Source organism: Haliotis cracherodii, unplaced genomic scaffold (assembly GCF_022045235.1).
Source record: "Haliotis cracherodii isolate W230 unplaced genomic scaffold, xgHalCrac1.p SCAF_4, whole genome shotgun sequence".
Classification (NCBI taxonomy): Eukaryota; Metazoa; Mollusca; class Gastropoda; order Lepetellida; family Haliotidae; genus Haliotis; species Haliotis cracherodii.
The window spans coordinates 6,002,337-6,021,591 of NW_027266297.1; the positions used below are offsets into that span (position 1 = coordinate 6,002,337).

Genomic DNA, 19,255 nt, shown 5'->3' on the forward strand with positions numbered 1-19,255 from the left:
ATGACCTATGTACAAATGAACTACATCATTACGCATGCTGAAGGAATAAAATCAAAACTCTACTCTCGTGATTGAACTACTCATCGAGCATCCTCATCTGTTGCCAATGTAAACTTACTTGATTCTTCAACACACCATTGTTACCAGGACCTGAGCCTTACAGCTCCCTAACCAAAACTGAACTAACAATACTTCACATTATGCTGCACTGTTGGTAAATCCTAACATTATTTGTGAGTACATGTATTTGCTGTTATCAATGATCAATGTTAATCATTTCAAAATATTTGTACATTTCATTTGACATGGGTTTTAAACATGGAAGTCCTCCTGCACGGCCTCTTTGAAACCATGGCCTCTTTGAAACCATGGCAACTCATATATTTGTCATCCAAACTTTACATCTAATTCATAGAGTTTACATCTTGTAAACTTCATTTACCAGTGTAAAAAGTTTGATTTCTTTCAACCGAACACTCTTGTGACAAATATCTGCCATCATTTAGAAAACTGTTAAATATTTGCTTAATGATATTGTTTCGTGACAAATATCTTCCAACAATTATAATTTGTCTCAAGGGTACCCAAAAGACAAATATTGGATATCATTGAGAGAAACCTTTACCAGGATACCTGACTATCACACTGTTGACATCTATCCAACATCATTGAGTCCATCAAGGATTCCTGAGTGATATCATCCTGTTGGCTAAGATCTGCTATTGTACAAAATGGTATTGGTCACTGTTGAAGGTAAGTCACTGGATAGAGCGTGGCAAGGAACTAATGCCATCTTATTGTTATGTCCTGTGTAGCAAAGCAAAAGTCAGCAGAGAGAAGAGGAGAGGGAAGTAAAGTGATGGATAGGTGGCGCTGCTCAACACGTAGATGACTGTCGGCTTCCTGTAGGGGTCGATACCGGGGTCAAATCTCTGTGGGCAGTCGTCATCTGGAAACAAACAAAGACAATCATATTTTGCATGGATTCAGTGCTGGCATTCCACAGAGTAATGCTTTGATTGAGACAGTAGAAATTGGACAGTGATTGAATTGGGATTGACGCCGCTTTTAACAGTATTCCAGTTATATCACAGCGTGTCAGCTTAATGTGGGAGGAAAGCCCGAAGTGATGCAGGTCTCAAGTGGTCTTAACCACTTCGGTGAAACCCACGAGCATGGGTATGTTGCTGACAAACTAAGAAACATAATTGGGGCGAACCTACAATCATAGGTTTCTGCGTGCCCCAGGGACGCAACTCTACAAAGCGAATTGCGGCGCCTTAGACGACTGGGCCACCTGTGCCCCCTAAATTGGACACAGAAGTCAGGCAATAACATCCACCATGATAGAATGGGTAACTTTACTATATTTGTACATGTGCATTCAAGCAATTCTCAAAGCTGATTGGTGAGTGAAGTGATATGTGTCACATTACTTCATCATTGAGGAAAATGATGTCATCTACTGTTCATGATGTCCCAAACTGAGGACATAAAAGGGCTTAGTATCTGAGTTGATGGCCGCTGGCAGGCTTTAGTATCGATCTGTACCGATAAGTAACAAGGTCACTAAGTATCGACAGCAGCTAGCGGGTTTTAACACCGATCTGTATCAATAAGTATAAATGTGACTGAAAATTGAAAGCAGCTAGTGGGCTTTAATACCACTGAGTATCAATGTTACTATGTGCTGGTGGCCGCTAGGGCGGTACTCACAGAGTCTCTCGTTCTCGTACAGCTCCAGGCTAAGGCCGGTCCCCTCCAACTGATAGCTTTTGGCATTCTGGGATCTTGGGCAGCGGGCAGTCTGGGCTCGGGACATCACAATGTCCGTCCAACTCAGTCTCTCGTACACCTGAACAGTCAAAGGGTCAAATACAACAAGCGTATAGTTGACAAAGTCATCTATATCCCCCGCCCATTTTAACACGTTATGGTCCCAAACCGGGTAACTGACCCAACATTTCTGTTAGCCCATGTCAAAATAGCTGCAATGGAAATTCTAAAACTCCTTAATATCAAATGGCACCAGTTCAGTATGCGCTTTATATATAGACATGCAATGTTTGGCAAGGAAATATTTAAGTTTATTTGTTATACTACTTAAGTAAACCAATCCTAAATTAAAACTTAAATCCAACTTGTTTTCATGGAAACATAAACAATAAAAATTTCTAAAAGTGCTATATATCAAAAGGCACCAGTTCTGTATGTGCCTGGTAGACATGCACAGGTTTTGTTGGAAAGTATTGAATGGGTTTTGAGTTCTGCTCCGGAAACAAACTCTACCCTATAGAACCTAAAGTTGGGGCGGGGGATGACAAGAGAAATACCACTGATGTATTGTAGATCTGAAAACATATTTGAGGCCCTGTGTAATGATGGCAGCTTATGTTCCTAATTATGATAGTTTAAGTACAAGGGCATTAATGTTCACTATCATCATTCATTATAATACACCACACAGGGGTTCAAAAACTTTCCTTTCCTCAAAAAGGACATCTTTTTCTTCCTTTTCTTTGTTGTCTAACGCCACACTCAGTAATATTCCAGCAATATGACGGCGGTCTTGAATAATCGAGGATGGACCAGAGAATCCAGTGATTGATAACATGAGCATTGATCCATGCAATTGGGATACAATGACATGCATCCACCAAGTCAGCGAGCCTGACCACCTGATCCTTTTGGTTGCCTCTTATGACAAGCATAGTCGTCTTTTATGGTAAGCATGGGTTGCTGAAGATCTATTCTCTAACCCGATTTTCACGGGTCACAAAGTATATCATCTTCATACACAATCTTATAAAAATCTATATGAAGTGTTATGTGAACATCTCTGTTATGACAAAAAGCAACTAATGAAGATGTAAACAAAACTTGTTGATCGTAGACTAAACCTGGATGCAAGCTGCAATACACTGTACTGTCCAGGACCCAGAGATTACTTACCCAGCAGCGGAACGCGGAAATGGCGTCCTCCTCGTCGTAGGTGATGAGGTAGGACTTCATGTCCTCCATCCAGAAGCCCACACAGGTCAAAATGTGGTCTGCCTCATCTGCACAACACAAAAAGCATGCACAACATCAGGTCCAGCTGCACAACATCAGGTCCAGCCGCACAACATCAGGTCCAGCTGCACAACATCAGGTCCAGCTGCACAACATCAGGTCCAGCTGAATAATACACAGTATGCCAATGGAAGGATCGTGAGCTTGGCATTGACTCTGCTTTGAACAATATTTCAGTTATTGCACCGTGTCAGCTTGTTGGGGAAGGAGAGGGATACAGGACGTTTACCACTTTAGAGAAACCCACGAGCATGTGTATGAAGCTGGCACACCCAAGGGACGCAACTCTGCACAGCATACTGCATCGTCAGCCTACTGGGTCACTCATGCCCTCGACTGAGAGTGACTTAACAAACTCACCATATTCTCCAATAGGTCGACCTCGGTAGTCCACAGACTCGCAGTACTCGGCATCCACCTCGATCTTGGACTTGTCCTGGCTGCAAGACTTGAACTCAGACACGGTGATGCGGCAGTCCACCTGGACACGGGGTCGGTCCGTCACACCACGGATCCTGGTGGCGTACTTCTCCATCCAGTGCATGGCGTTTTGGACAAACCTGTACCGACCAGCAATCGGACAGGCCACAGGTGAGGGTGGGTTCACTGAAACATGGCACTCAAGTCGATTGGGATGCTATGGATGTCATCTTGATTATCCAGAGAACTATGATTAGATTATATCTCAACTTCTCAACATGTCTAAACAATATATTTCATCAGTAAAAAACTACCATTTTTTTATCTTTCTAACCTTTCCCAGGGCAAGTTAAAATAAAAAAAAATTCCCACGGCGATGAATGGGTCAAATCGGTAAATCTAAAATAGAAGGACTGCCACCTAAGACATGGGCAGTTACGTCAGTAAATTCAGACGTGTGAGATGAATCTATGGAAGTGAGAAAGTCGGTGACGAAGTATTACTCACAGATGAGAACCTCGTACTTCCAGTCCGTGTCGTCTCGGTTGAAGGTGAAGGACATCCAACTGCACGCCTCTCGGAACTTCTGCTCCAGGTAGTTGGGGTTCGCTAACTCATCTTTTGTCAACCGTGACGGCTTCCCTGTTGAAGAGGAGAGAGAGTAAGTTTTACATGCTAAAAGTCCACTGCATTTGCTGCTGACTTCTTGGTCCTGAGGATTGGGATACTGGGTAGGTAAGTGAATAGTGCGTTATGTCGAAGTCAGCAATATTCCAGCTTGATCAAAGCAATCTACAAACAATCAAGAGTGTTCAGAATAGACAGGTTGAGACAATCAGCCAGATCACACATAATAACCATCCGATGTCAACCTTTCTCAAGACAATCATGGAACGCTGGGGACCTTTTGACTCCGAATTACTACCAGGAGTAGGACGAGAGTGTGAACACAAACATTGTTGAGATGAAACATGTCCAAGATTTTTTTCATTCATACAGTGACGTGCAGAGTGTGTGTGGCTGCAAATGCCTTAGTCCAGACTAATGCCAGTTTTAGAGTACTAGCCCACTGAGATGCCATGCCACAGTTTTAACTTCCCCCAAAGGATCGCACCACAGATCTTTTGCTCTATCCACCAGACCAAGGGGCATTTAAATAAGTGAAACTATTTTCAGCAATTCTCACTGATCCTTTGCTTTAGGATGATTGGCTAGCCCAAGGCAAAAGGATTGTTTACATTGTCAGAAAAGAATCCCATAGCATCATGTCAACATATTATCGCAAATACTTAAATATGGCATAAACTGACATCAAGACATCACAGACATTTTCCTGTATGATGCAGTTCTAACAACATAGTGACTTAGCTGATCTGTAATTCCTGAGGGGCTATTCTCTATATACTGGTATGCCTGTACCCATGGTAACGGATATCCTCCACTCACGGGAGAGGACACCCCATGTGCTACTTCCCTGTGATGTTTAGTATCACAAATCTTCACTTACCCACTCTGTAGCGTACGATGCCGTGATGCCGAGGAAGAATGTCATAACAGACGAAGTCCACCTCACTGTGGGCAGAAGATGTAGATTTATCAAACAAACATTTGCATCAGTCTTACAGAGTCTGAACCTTTCAATATATATGGGTAAAATAACTCAGGAAACAGATATATACTAACTAAATAATATGCTAAGTCTTTGAATGGCATTTATATGGGATGCACATAAGGAAGAGAATTTATGGATGCCAATTTCTTGAGTTGAATTCTCTTCCTTATGAATTATATGCTGCCTACAGTCTAGACAGGCATGTAACTCAGCTTGGTAAGGTCTTGATAAACTTGATACAATTAAAGTTCTTTATTACCAGTGATTGAAAAACAAAACAGCTTTGTTGAATGCTGTCTGCATGTTACTATTTATTCATTTACAGAATGAGTGTTGAGTTGGGTGTGACGCCGCTCTAAAACAGTATTTCAGTTACATCATGGTGTGTCAGCTTGATGTGGGAGGAAAGCCATGAGAGATGCAGGTCTTAGACATTTACTACCTTGGTGAAAGCAAGGGTTTAGAATCATGATCAGGGTTAACTCAGGATTTGAACCCATTATCATATATTGCGTCCAAGGTACACAACTCTGCACATGGAATTGTGTCTGCTTAGACTCGGACACTTGTTCCTTCATTCACACAATGTTCTGTGCAGTTATGTGGAATCTATGTGAAAGAATGGTTGCAAATTGTCTGCAATGAATTAGTACCGGGTTATGATCTCAGCGCCACTCGCGTGAAGTTTATATGCTTTACTATATCAACTTAATCAAAAGAAAATAATCAGCCCGACCATGAGAGGTATATACAGTTAAAGATGTGAGTAAGTGAGTAAGTATGGCTTTACACCGCTTTTAGCAATATTCCAGTAGGGGACACCAGAAATGGGGTTCACACATTGTACCAATGTGGAGAATTGAACCCAGGTCTTAGCCATGACAATAATGCTTTAACCACCTTTAACCACAAAATTAACCATTCTCCGGCGGTCGCGGTGAGTGAGTGAGTGAGTGAGTGAGTGAGTTAATATTTAGAGTCACATCTGCAATGTTCCAGCCATATCATCCGACAGTCAGGCACATTTTGAGAAACTGATCTACCCAGCACTGACTTCCCCATGCAGCTTACCATTTCCCGACAATGACTTTGGTCATGAGGTAGCGGGTTCCGAGGGTCTGTTGGCAGGACAGGTATGTCTCCTCAAATTCAAACTCATTCTTGCGAGTCATGTAGTAGACGTGGGTCTCGTTGACAGTGACGTCCGAGCGGAACTGCAGTCCCTGTGTGAACCACAGTCCCGAGATGTTCCTTGGAAGGTTGCACTGAGACGTCATGTACAGCGTCTGAGGGGGGACTGGAAGCAAGGGAAATTGTGCTACACTGTGCAGGGAAATGTACCGGGCACTACATTGGACACTGTGGAGGACACTTACCAGGGTGCCGTTGTACAAAACAACCTTAGCGCTACGAATGTTGTAAGTCTATGTTAAGGTATGGGGTTACGATCACCTTAGTGCTACGATCGCTTTGTACAACGGCGCCCTGGAGGAGAGTTACTAAGTCTAACACTGCTGAAAGAAACACTGAAGGAACCAATATGTCTAACACTGAGGGATCCACTCCAGAACTCCCTGCCAAGAGATCCAAGCCGGGATCCCTACATGTCTAACACTGCTAGGAGATCTACGCCAGGACCCCCTGTCGAGAGATCCATGCACATCAAAGCCCCATTCATGCGATGATAACATATTCACTCACCTCTTCTCAGCACCAGCCTGACGGGGCCATCATAGATGCTGTTGAGTTTGCCACAGTCAGCGAAGCGGGACAAGACCCATCGGATGGTGTTGTCAGCTGACTTCTGGTTCTTCAAGGTCATCTGTAGTAGAGTTAAATATACCCTGAATTTACCGATATAGTACAAGAGGTGAAATAAGTCAGTTCTTGTTTCAGGTCTCATCACCTGGCCAACATGGAAAGATGCAGATTGTTGGAAAAACTAAGTGCAGATTGAGTGTTTATGATTTTACACCAATTCAATAATATTTCAGTCTGATCACATTGGGGAGACTGGAAATGGGCTTCAAGCATTTTACCGAGGGGAATCGAGCCTGGGACTTTGCCATGACGAGAATTTCTTCAATGTCTACAGCACAGCAGGCAAATTCAAGCAGGCAGAAAAAGTCAATGTTTTACTTTAATGCAGAGAAATTTTAACACTGAATTCAATGCAATAATTTAAAAGTATGCATTCAAATTTTGGAATTGTTAATGTCATTTGCTGCAGATATTAGGCCGAACATCAGCCTCTGATCATCACAAGATAAATCCTGGTGTTAGAAATAGACTTGTCAAATTCCTCACCATACACTTAAACCTTTCTCTTCTGTCCTTCTCAACAGTGTCGGCGATGGCGGCGAAGGTGTAGCCAGTGTTCCCCACCATGGCGAACCAGCTGCCCATACACTGGTACCGGACAGCTGCAGACACAAGGTCAAAAACATCAATGGAACCATACACAAATATTCAGACTCTGCTGTTTAAACCTGCCCTGACACAAAAACCATCACTAACTTCCATACCAAATTTTATTCAATTGCATACTGACGTAAAGTCGCTGAGCAATGGCCATATATAGGCTTTTCAATATGGCTTTTATGGTGGCCATATTGAAAATAGTACCGTATTTTCTTAAGTATAGTGTGCACCCAAGTATAATGCACACCCCCTTCTAGCGGATTCAGTATTTTGGAGAAAAGTTTTTTTTGAATATTATGCGCAGAAAAATATTACACCGCACCCCTTCAGCATATTCCAGTAAACAAATGGGTGATGAGATACTTGGTCAGTAAAAATTTGAGATAAAAAAAAAATCACACAACATGTTGATTTACTCTTCAAATTGTAATTTTTGTTCTGCTAGGTTTTGTTTTACATCTATGGATTAAGATTACCTTGTGTATTTTCTCGTAAACTAAGCCAGAAACAGCAGTCAGCTGTTCACACGTTTTCTTGGAATCTACCGGTGATTCGGCCAAGACACACCCAATGATATAACTTTACAGGATTTTAATGCAAAGATCGGCAAAAATTGTATCTGAGACTATTTTTTTTATCAGAAATAAAATATTCCAATATCTTGTTATTTTAGTTGCAGCTTTTACTATATATATTTAAAATAATGATAACCCTTAGCAAAGCAGCTGATCGCTATTGCCGGTTATCATTTTTCACATGGAACCAGTTTGACCAGTCACCGTCGAGGCTCCCACACACGTGATCGAGAGAACTATGTGTTGACATAGAATCGTCAAAACTATAACAAATATGACTTTTAACGAGTCAAAGCATGGCATTTATGATATATGTATCCATTCTCTGTCAACTAAAGTTTGTTTCAAGACATCAATAGCGGTAATCTGACCGTGGTTGCTGTTAATAACGGTGAGTTGTGCGATCTTCCGATTGCTTCACACACGATTTCGCCAAAATTGATTAAAGCAATATTAAAAGGAATTTTAAATGAAATTTATTAAATTTGTAGAATTTTCCTTTTTGGAATATTCTATAAGTAATACATTACCACTGTTATACCGAGGCTGTTGTCTCCCATAACTGCTGCTATAGCGAAATCTACCACAGAAATCTCAATTACCTCATGCAGCACGTGCGTAGCCACACAGCTGCCATGTGACACCCTTCACACTAGTGATTTCAACACTAGGGAAAGATCCCAGGCCGGTGCCCGAAGGCGGCCTTTCTTAAGATCGTGCTGTTTGAAACCCTTGATAATACCCCGAATCATTGGCTGAATCACCCATAGCAAAGTCCCGTACCGTAGCAACGGAAGAGACATAGTTGGCAATGGAACCCCCGGAGAGTTTCTGGCTCTCTCGTAAGTGAGACATGAAACGAGCAACATCCTTCACAGATACCTTATCTGGCGAATGAATGTGATGTTTACAACACCACTTCGTGAAAATAACCCAACGTGCATTATAAACCTTTACTCCTCAGACGCTCGGTGACAACATCCACACGTGCAGATTGAAATGCCCTGCATTTGGATGAAGCTGACAGGTGTGAGGGTGGATCAGGAGATCCGGTCTCACAGGCAGTGGAAGTGGCGACTGCGTGACCTGGGTCAGCAAGTCGGTGTACCACGATCTGTTCGGCCACATGGGCGCGATCAGTAACATTCGACAGCGAACTCCTCGGAGCCGGCTTAGAATGAGTGGTATCAACGCCGTCAGTGGGTAAGCATAAGGGTCTATGCCCATCCAGTCTAACGTGAGAGCATCGTGATCGATGGCCCTCAGGTCCGGGACTGGTGATACAAACAACGGGAGTTGATTGTTGAACCTGGTTGCAAACAGGTCGACCATCGGACGACCCAAACGTTTGCACAGCCACTGAAACACTACTGGGTTGAGCATCCACTCTGTGGGGCTCGGATCCCGAGGCCTCGATAGAGCGTCGCACACGTTCCGCACACCTGGGATGTGATGGGCGCGTACCTGGCACTGGACACTGTCCACCACAGCGTAAAACTCAAACGTGAGATCGAATAGCGAGTGACTGTGGGTTCCCCCCAGTTTGTTCGCATAGGACACTACCGTCGTGTTGTCGGTCGCCAGCATGAGCCTGGTGTCGACGAGACGATGCTTCCAGTGATTGACTGCGTTGATCACTGCCTTGAACTCGAGACAATTGATGTGAAGACATAGTTTGTCTACGCACCACAGCCCCGAGCTCACCTCCCCCTCTAGATGGGCGCCAGCCCACTAGAGAGGCATCTGTATACAGGTTCAACGTGGCCCGGTTGGGCCGCAAAGAGACTCCTGATAAGACGTTGTAAGGGACCATCCACCACTCCAGATGCGGTCGGAGCCGATCTTGGAGGGCGACGGTTGCACTGTTTTCCTCCTGGGCTAACAACTGGATTAAAGCTTGTTGCAGCGGACGGAGTTGGAGATGACCCTGTTCGGTGCAGTCGACTGACACAAGTAGCCCTAACAGCTGTTCCCAAAAGTGAAGAGGCTGTGGCACCGCTAAGACTTTGGCAATCATCGCCTGAATCTTGTTCCACCGGTGGGGGGACAAAGAGGCAATGGGTCACCGTGACGAACCGACCTCAGATGAACTTCAAGTTCTGTGAGGGGGTTAACTCGCTCTTGGGGAGATTGACAATCCACCCCAATTGCTCCAAGAGCAGACGTGCAAAATCGAGATGGCGTGACAGGGTGTCCGTCATTCGATTGGCCACTAGCGAGTCGTCCAGGTACGCGAAGTACCTGACACCCCTCCTGTGGAGGAACCCCATTATGGGGGTGGTTAACCGGGTGAACAGCCAGGGAGCGGACGATAGGCCGAATGGGAGTACAACCCACTCGTAGTGCCTGCCTTGAAAGACAAACCTGAGATACTTGTGATGGTCGGAGTGAATCGGAACATGCAGAAATGCATCCTTCAGGTCGATCGAAGCGAGCCAGTCGGCCGGCATGATCAGAGCTTTCAGGTCCGCCAAGATCAACATTCTGAACTTAGGCGGCTTGTGCAGGTACAACACGTTGAACGATTTCAGATTGTGAATCATTCTGAGTTGGGAAACTGAGTCTTGGGAACGAGAAATATCCTGGAGTAAAACCCCGGTGTTATTTCTGGTAGAGCTAACTCCTGTACTGCCCTCTTCTCCACCAACCTGCCGATGGCATCGGCGAGGATGGGAAGATCGGTTCCCGAATAGAAACTTGCCAACAGGGCAACCGTGAGCGGCGGATTCGCTTTGAGATCTAGCCGATAGCCGTACCGGATCGTGTTGACCACCCACGGGTCGTCGAACACTTGTTCCAATTTCTCCCAGTAAGTCTGGGGAAGGAGAGGGGGGCCTGACAGACTGCGGCTGCTGATGAAAGGGCTGCTGATTGCCCTTACCGGAGCCCTCAGGGCGGGGCTTCTTCCCGGAGGAAGAAGAACCCGACCCCTTAGACCTACCGGCCGCAGCATCCTGGGGCGCGCTCCGCCTAGGAGCGGCACCCAGGCGCCTATGCAGGGACCCCGCAAGATCAAGTGTGTGCCGAGAGGCCTCGGCAGACACAGCAGCCTGTTGTTCCTACAGAACCCCAGGGATCTTGTTATTGAAAAGGGCCCACGCAGACCAAGGCTGCGAAAGGAGCACTTCCTGGTTGGCAGCGTCCAACCCCGAGGCGGCAAGATACGACTGGCGCCTGAGAAAATGGCACGTGCCGGAAATAAAGGCTGAAGCCTCGGAAACGTACTCCAGGGAAGCATTTAAACCGAGCAGGCAGTTGTAAATGCGCTGGTCACGGTCTGTGGGAGAACCTTCGACCAGACTTGCCGCTGCAACCAAGTAAGTGTCTCCGTGAGACATGGCAAGCATGGAGTGCCGAGCGAGGGTGTCCAGCTGCTGCAAGGTAGCTTGCGTTACCGTAGCAGCCGGTGGGGCACGGACACCCAACCGCTCAACATGGGCCTCCGCGGTAGGACCAGCCTCGGGAAAGGCAAGGTCATGTACCGGGAATGAACCCTTTCTCCCCGACGGTGGAGGCAACGGGAGATCCTGCCTTGTCGGAAGACTCATCGTATACAGAGCCGTGGATTCCCCGCGGTACTGGCAGGGGCTTGGGCATGTCCTCAAAGAGGTCATAAACCATGGCCACATGGTCCTTAACCGATAGCGGGAGCAATGGTTCGGGGGAAGGACCGGTGACCACGGGAGGTGCGGCCGTACCGGTGGGCCCTGCGTTCGAACCCGCGGCCACCGAATAGGTCGGGGACGGAACAGCTAGCGGCCTATCCTGAGATAAGGCCGCCGGCTTGGGAGTCCACAAGTTAAGAAAGCAATGCAGCGATGGAATCCCCGGACAGCCCGAGGGCCGCCAAGGGATCCGCCACAGCCGTGAAGGTGGTACCCGCAAAGGGACCCCGACCGGATGAACTGGCCACCACAGGGGTGGAAACGGACTGCACACACAGCCGGTAGCGCTCGAACGCCGCAGGCCCCAGACAGTCGCACAGGACGCACGGGGGTCCCCGCAAGGAACCCTGCAGACATTTTGGTACTATGAACAAAAGAGCAAAACATGGTTACAACACACGCACCACAAATATTCACAAACGAGCATTTTCACAAGGAAAATAAACGAGCAAAGTGAATATAGAACATACACATAGAACATATAGAGAAATAAGTGATGTGAACCCCCAAAGCATACTATAGCAGGGGAACGTAAGACACAACGTGCATTAGAGAACCCCGCGAGTATATAGAAAAAAGGGCGGGAATTTTTTTCCGTTTGGCGGGAAAATTATATCCAAGCGTAGCTACCGCAAATGCCCTGTACAAGCACAGTTTATTAGTTTAATAAACCATAATAAATATCACCGAATTGGTCGAGGAAACAGGAACTCTTCAGCAGTCTATAACACGTCTTGCGAGCGCAAGCGAAGAGACAAGAGTGAAGGGTGTCACATGGCAGCTGGGTGGCTACACACGTGCTGCATGAGGTAATTGAGATCTCTGTGGTAGATTTCGCTATAGCAGCAGTTGTGGGAGACAACAGCCTCGGTATAACAGTGGTAATGTATTAATTAATGTAATAAGTTACAAACGTAAGTCCAGATATGCAAAGAACACTTTTTATAGCCAGACAGTGTAATTACATGATTAATTTGCGTACTTCAGTATGGATTTGTTGACATGGTATTTCCGGTGTTACCTGCTCACAGTTATGTCTTTCCATTGGGAGAAAAAAACATCAAAACTCATTATGGCGTGTATAATACCATCTACACAGTTGTGTTTTGGGGGGAAAAAAGTGTGCACTATACGCAAGAAAATATGGTATTCAACACTCTCGAACAAATTAGGTTGTCATCATTGGTGTCAACAACTTTCAGCTTCAATGGTCCAGAGGTTTCAAAAGAGAATATGTTTACGACTGATGACAGGCCTAGACATAAGCTCACTTGACTTTCAATTAGGTGAGCTAAAAATGTAATCTAGCAAATAAAATAACCAAATTGTCAGAGACTCACTCTGTGTGAAGGATGTCTGCACCCCTCTGCACTTATCGTACTTCATCAGGAACACCTCGTTGTCCACATAGGAGGAGCCCGGATCCTGACAGGCCTCGATTGTGCTGCCACCAGAGTCGCAGATGCCGCCGCCACCCCAACTGACTTCATATGTGAACTGGAACACACCCTCCCACGTGGTGATGCAGTTGATGGTCTCAATGGTCATCCCTGTAGGAGAAATACATGGCTTCAGAGAAGGAAGACAATCAGGCTATGTGTCTCGAGTGTCATCCCTTTAGGAGAAATACATCGCTACAGACAAGAGGGACAATCAGGCTGTGTCCGGATTGTAAGCCCTGTGGGGAAAGTCATTGCTACAGACAAGAGGGACAATCAGGCTGTGTCCGGATTGTAAGCCCTGTGGGGAAAGTCATTGCTACAGACAAGAGAGACAATCAGGCTGTGTCCGGATTGTAAGCCCTGTGGGGAAAGTCATTGCTACAGACAAGAGAGACAATCAGGCTGTGTCCGGATTGTAAGCCCTGTGGGGAAAGTCATTGCTACAGACAAGAGAGACAATCAGGCTGTGTCTGGATTGTAAGCCCTGTGGGGAAAGTCATTGCTACAGACAAGAGAGACAATCAGGCTGTGTCCGGATTGTAAGCCCTGTGGGGAAAGTCATTGCTACAGACAAGAGAGACAATCAGGCTGTGTCCGGATTGTAAGCCCTGTGGGGAAAGTCATTGCTACAGACAAGAGAGACAATCAGGCTGTGTCTGGATTGTAAGCCCTGTGGGGAAAGTCATTGCTACAGACAAGAGAGACAATCAGGCTGTGTCCGGATTGTAAGCCCTGTGGGGAAAGTCATTGCTACAGACAAGAGAGACAATCAGGCTGTGTCTGGATTGTAAGCCCTGTGGGGAAAGTCATTGCTACAGACAAGAGAGACAATCAGGCTGTGTCCGGATTGTAAGCCCTGTGGGGAAACTCATTGCTACAGACAAGAGAGACATTCAGGATTGTAAATTTATAAATTAATATAAATTACAATTTATTGTAGAGAAATTAAAAATTAGAGGGCTTGAGATTCAACAAATACAGGAGACATGGTAGGTAGACCATACCATTGATATCTTTATTGCACTGATGTTCCATTAGGAAATAGTACAAACAGACAACATATATAAATGTACATGATAATAGCTCAAAATACAAAATCTCCCCCACAGTATATCTGTTGGTCTTTGAACTACAAATACATTCTCCATGTTCTACTCACTGAACATCGTGATGACTTGGTCCACGGCAGGGAGCTGTTTGATGCCAGTGCACATGTTCTCAAAACCATTGTTGCTTGTGAAACAGTCACCTGGGAGAAACATAATGTGTCATTGTTAAATCATTCTTATATCACTGTTGTATCATTGTACTAGGGTCGGTCTAAGATTCCAAACTAAATGCCCTTGGCAGGCAAATTCGGAAAAATTGTTATTTTGTTCAAGTTAGAACTTTTTTCACACTGCTTATTTTCCAAATTCAGAGGATTTTAACATTAAATCTTATGGCATTCACTGCAATAGTGTTCTGAGCATTAACACCTCTTCTACTGTTCTGTTGTCAGTGAAATACAAGTCCGAATACATCAGAGAAAAATATTAAATGTGTAATAAATACAAACGGACCTTTCCCTGGAAAATAATATCTCAGTCTTGATGATAATCTCTTAGACAAGCTAACTTAAGTAGTTTCCAAGAAAACTTGTCGCCATTGCACACACTATGCACAAAGTAAAAACAACATGGATCAAAGGGTCGGAACTCTGTAAACAGGACCAATTTGCGATCTCAGTCTTGAAAAGTATCTCTTAGATAAACTTGCAAACCTTCCTTCACTAAGTAAAATAACATGGGTCGGGTGGGTAAACAGACAGAAACAAACAATTAGAATCAAAGACAGCATTTATCAACAACAAAAAGAGAAGTACTTACTCTGTCTGTACTGAAGAATGTTTTTGGTTCTCCACAATATATCCACACACATCAAGCAAAGGTTGCTCTGAGTACTGAAATACACAAGATATAGCTTGTTGGTCTTGTTAATACTGACAGAGATTACCAAGCAGTGTTTCTAACCACTGAAATATCATTTGGCTTGGGAATTTCAGTTTTCAGCTGATTCTGGTGCCTGAGGCGTATATAAATAGGATTCAGACTGCTGAAACAAGTACTATTTCAACGCCAGGTAACATGATAACACCTACACAATGTTAGGTGTCTTCTTTGCTGCAATAGGAAATATTTGCCAAGAAAATATATTCAAGTTGTAAAATTTACACATGGATATTTTAGAACTGTTATTGACATTAACTGATTTACAATTTCAACTTTTCAATCAATCATTTGACTAATAATTGTTCTAACTAGCATTAATTATGGATTAAAAATAATGATAAGTCCATATTAAACTAAGTATAATAGAAAAGAGAGTTTGTTCGTTTGTTGTTTAATGCCGCACTCAGCAGTATTCAAGCTCTATGACGGCGGTCAGTAAATAATCGAGTCTGGATCAGACAATCTAGTGATTAACATCATGAGCATCGATCCATGTAATTGGGATACCATGAAATGCATCAACAAAGTCAGCAAGTCTGACCTGCCGATCCTGTTAGTCGCCTCTTATGACATGTTTAGTCGCCTCTTACGACAATCATAGTAAAAAATAAATGAGCACGATGTGTCTTACGTGGGTTTCCTCATGAGCATTGTGGCGTTCGTCCCCTCCAGCTTGAATGTGTTATTGTGGATGTAGAGGTCAATGCAGGTCAACTCGCCCCACTTCTGTTCGTTGACCACAGTTGTGATGTCACGTCCTGCCTCCATGGAGTACCAGTCCCCCTTGAAGTCGGAGGGAATGACACATTGTGTTGACACTGGAACATAAAGGACATGAATCTAGAGTAAGTGGGTGGATGAGAGTGCTTGGGTGGGCGAGGGACTTATCTACACCAAAATGTTTGTTTGCTGTTTAACGCCGCTCTCAGCAATATTCCATCAATATGAGAGTCTGTAAATAATCAAGACTGGACCAGACAATCCAGTGATTGACATCATGAGCATCGATCCACGCAATTGGGATCAATGACATGCATCAACCAAGTCAGCGAGCCTGACCACCCGATCCCGTTAGTCGCCTCTTACGACATTCGTGGTCACCATTCATGGCAAGAATGGGTTGCTGAAGACCTATTCTATCCCAGATCTTCACTGGTGGTTGATAAAACAGAGTATAACTGACGGAAAATATAAACATGGTGTTACATGGCAGAAAAGATCCATCGTTGTATGTTTACTTGCAGTGAATGGCAGCACATGATGGATATGCTTGTAAATGAGTCCAAGATGTTTTGAAAGGGAACAGTTTCTAGAAGGCAGGTTGTACATATATAAAAGCGACACACTGGTGATTCAGGGCCTTTTATGACATGATTTTGCATCTTATCTACTTGCAAAGAGCAGATTGGATACCTGGCTGAATTCTAACACATCCCGATTCAAGAAGACATCCCGATTCAAGAAGACATCTCGATTAAAGTTAGTTGTGATGAGGTGAAATTGGGTTTGATGTTGCGTTCAAGATTATTGTGATTATTGCACATGCATACACGTGTGTGTGTGTGACTGCATGTACTAGTTTGGACTAATGCCTATTTTATAGTGCTAGCTCACTGAAATACCATGGTGCACTTTAACATGAATACCCTTTTCAGACATAGTATACTGACTCCGAGCCGACCACTCCTTGTTTTAGCCCCTTGATGCCAAACACCTGGCAGGGTAACAAGTACTATTCTTTAACGTCTTTTGGTATAAAGTGGCCGGGGTTGAACCCCCGACCTTCCGCTCTCCGGTGGATGCTCTACCACTAGATCCAGGAGGCGGTCTTCAAGTTAGTTGGGAATGGGAACTTCTAATGATGTAGTTTGGGCCAAATCAGGACAATTCTTCTCAAGTTCTGAGTTTTGCAGAGAAATGAGGCTTCCATGCATGTGCCAAAAAGGAAACAACTGTGCGCTGATCACTCAGTAAACAAGCACTAATTGTTATTAGTGCCCATGTTCTCATTGTTAAGTGTTACCTAATTAGATTAACCCATTAGCATTGCTGAGGATCAAGTTGGCAACACAAGTTTGATCCTCCAGTACTCCTGCGGTGCTTCCATAGATTTCAAGACTGGGACTTAATCTTTTAGTTTAGATTTGGTTGGTTTGTTGTTTAACGCCGCACTCAGCAATACTCCTGCTATATGACAGCGGTCTGTAAATAATCGAGTCCGGACCAGACAATGCACTGATTAATATCATGAGCATCGATCCACACAATTGGGATCGATGACATGTATCAACCAAGCGAGCCTGACCACCCGATCCCGTTAGTCGCCTTGTATGACAAGCATAGTCACCTTTTACAGCAAGCATGGGTTGCCGAAGACCTATTCTATCCCGGAATCTTCACGGGTCCTTTTAGTTTAGAGATACAAGCATGGGTTGCTGAAGACCTATTCTACCCCGGAATCTTCACGGGTCCTTTTAGTTTAGAGATACAAGTTGTCCAAAACAAAGTTATTTGTTGAAAGATGGCAAATAAACAACAGACAAATACCAGGAATTTAGGGTGAGGCTGATTGAGCACACTTGTGACTTTTAAATTCCAGTTTGTATATGGTTGAAGAGTGTCTGTCCCATCCAATACGATAAATTTTAAGTTCCCAAGAGGCCTGCTCCTACATATATCATTGGATTCTGCCATTTCCGGAGAGGCACTTTTACAAATCGTCAACTCAATAACAAGAAATGTTTAATGTTAAAAAACCCCTATCAAATCAAGGAATATCTTAAGGCAAAATAGACAATATGAGTAAAGGTTCATTTCTTAGATTTCTAGACCTAGTATCGAAATCTTTGATCTCAAATATTCCGAAATTCTGAGTGAGCAAAACATTTCAAAACAGAATCCGGATATACAGGCCCATGATTGAAACGACAAGTCAGAGATCACGACATAAAACGCGATGTACGACAATTTACCTGTAAAATGTTGACACCTGGTTAATGAAATGTTAATTTACCTTGTTGTATGTACAGCACGCTGATTAGGACGACTATGAAACAAGAAGTGCTCGAGCACTTCAACAGCGCCATTTTGGTCGCTTAAAATGGCTGCTGAATGAGGTCAGGTGAAAACGAGGCAGGTATGTCACGGGTAAACTGTCACCTGTGATCAATCACAGTTTTCATTGCATAAGAAAGAACTCAGATTGGTGCGATAATCATGTATATATATTTATATTTGGAATAATGTTTATTTGTTTTGCGAAGGACATAGCGCGACATCGCTTGCATTCCTCAGGTGTGACTCATTAACGATGCAGGGGAGGTAATCAACGCCAATAGTGTTGGCTGGTTATTAGCGGTACGGAAGACTCCCGAGTTACCTCCCTTGTCTTCGCTCTTCTCCCTCTCATTATTTTGTACTCGCCTCGTGGTGTTTGGAAATAAAACCTCTCGCAACCGAAAAGCCTCTCCATCTTGTGTCCCAATCGTCAGTGGCCTAAGAGTGTCCGTCAAACCTTACTGGCGTGGTGGCAGCGCTACGGACAAGTTCCCACACCTGACATTCGGTTGGATCGTGCAAAACACTCAAAGTTTCACAATCGCTTCACAGCAGACGATCGGTTAGACTAAAATCTAGTCTCTGAAATGAACATATCGTACATAAAAACAGTTGTTCAGTTATCTTAATAAAAATATAATAAAAAGGAGCCCAGTGACTCTCTTCATTTTCAGATACTGCAGTGATCTAGACTTGCCAAACATTATAGACTTGCATGGGCTGTATTTGATATATATTTGTATCAGGGTCTGTAAGACAGACTAACGATCGGTCAGTATTGCTTTTACTGGATAGCACAAGTTACACCCTCATCATGGCTAATACTGCGAGAGCACCTAAACAGTGGTGTTTAACCAAACACGAGACAGTTAATTCATTTGAGAACTGGCGTCAAAATCTTTTGTATACATTGTCACTAGATCGGAACTTTGCTCCATTCCTAGCGACAGGGGCTACATGGCTCAAGAAAACCGCCCATGCTCCCTTGCGTGGATTTACG

General features: G+C 44.2%; 1 protein-coding gene across 1 annotated transcript; it reads right to left on the reverse strand.

Annotated features, from left to right (window-relative positions):
- Positions 1-304: 304 nt before the first annotated feature.
- Positions 305-18,318, reverse strand: LOC139478499 (uncharacterized). The gene is made up of 14 exons (XM_071260989.1): positions 18,212-18,318; positions 15,830-16,016; positions 15,076-15,149; positions 14,367-14,456; positions 13,106-13,315; positions 7,412-7,527; positions 6,806-6,926; positions 6,176-6,401; positions 5,000-5,064; positions 4,000-4,134; positions 3,433-3,678; positions 2,953-3,059; positions 1,717-1,855; positions 305-949 (listed from the first exon to the last, which is right to left on the reverse strand). Exons 1-14 carry the CDS (start codon positions 18,282-18,284, stop codon positions 801-803), a joined length of 1,938 nt encoding a protein of 645 aa, XP_071117090.1. The 5' UTR covers positions 18,285-18,318; the 3' UTR covers positions 305-800.
- Positions 18,319-19,255: the final 937 nt, after the last annotated feature.

Coding starts and splice junctions, on each gene's coding strand:
- LOC139478499 (XM_071260989.1), bottom strand. CDS start 18,284: ATGGCGCTGTTGAAGTGCTCGAGCACTTCTTGTTTCATAGTCGTCCTA. Junction 14,457..15,075: donor CATTCTTCAGTACAGACAGA/GTAAGTACTTCT, acceptor TGTTTCTCCCAG/GTGACTGTTTCACAAGCAAC. Junction 3,060..3,432: donor TCGACCTATTGGAGAATATG/GTGAGTTTGTTA, acceptor TGTGTTGTGCAG/ATGAGGCAGACCACATTTTG.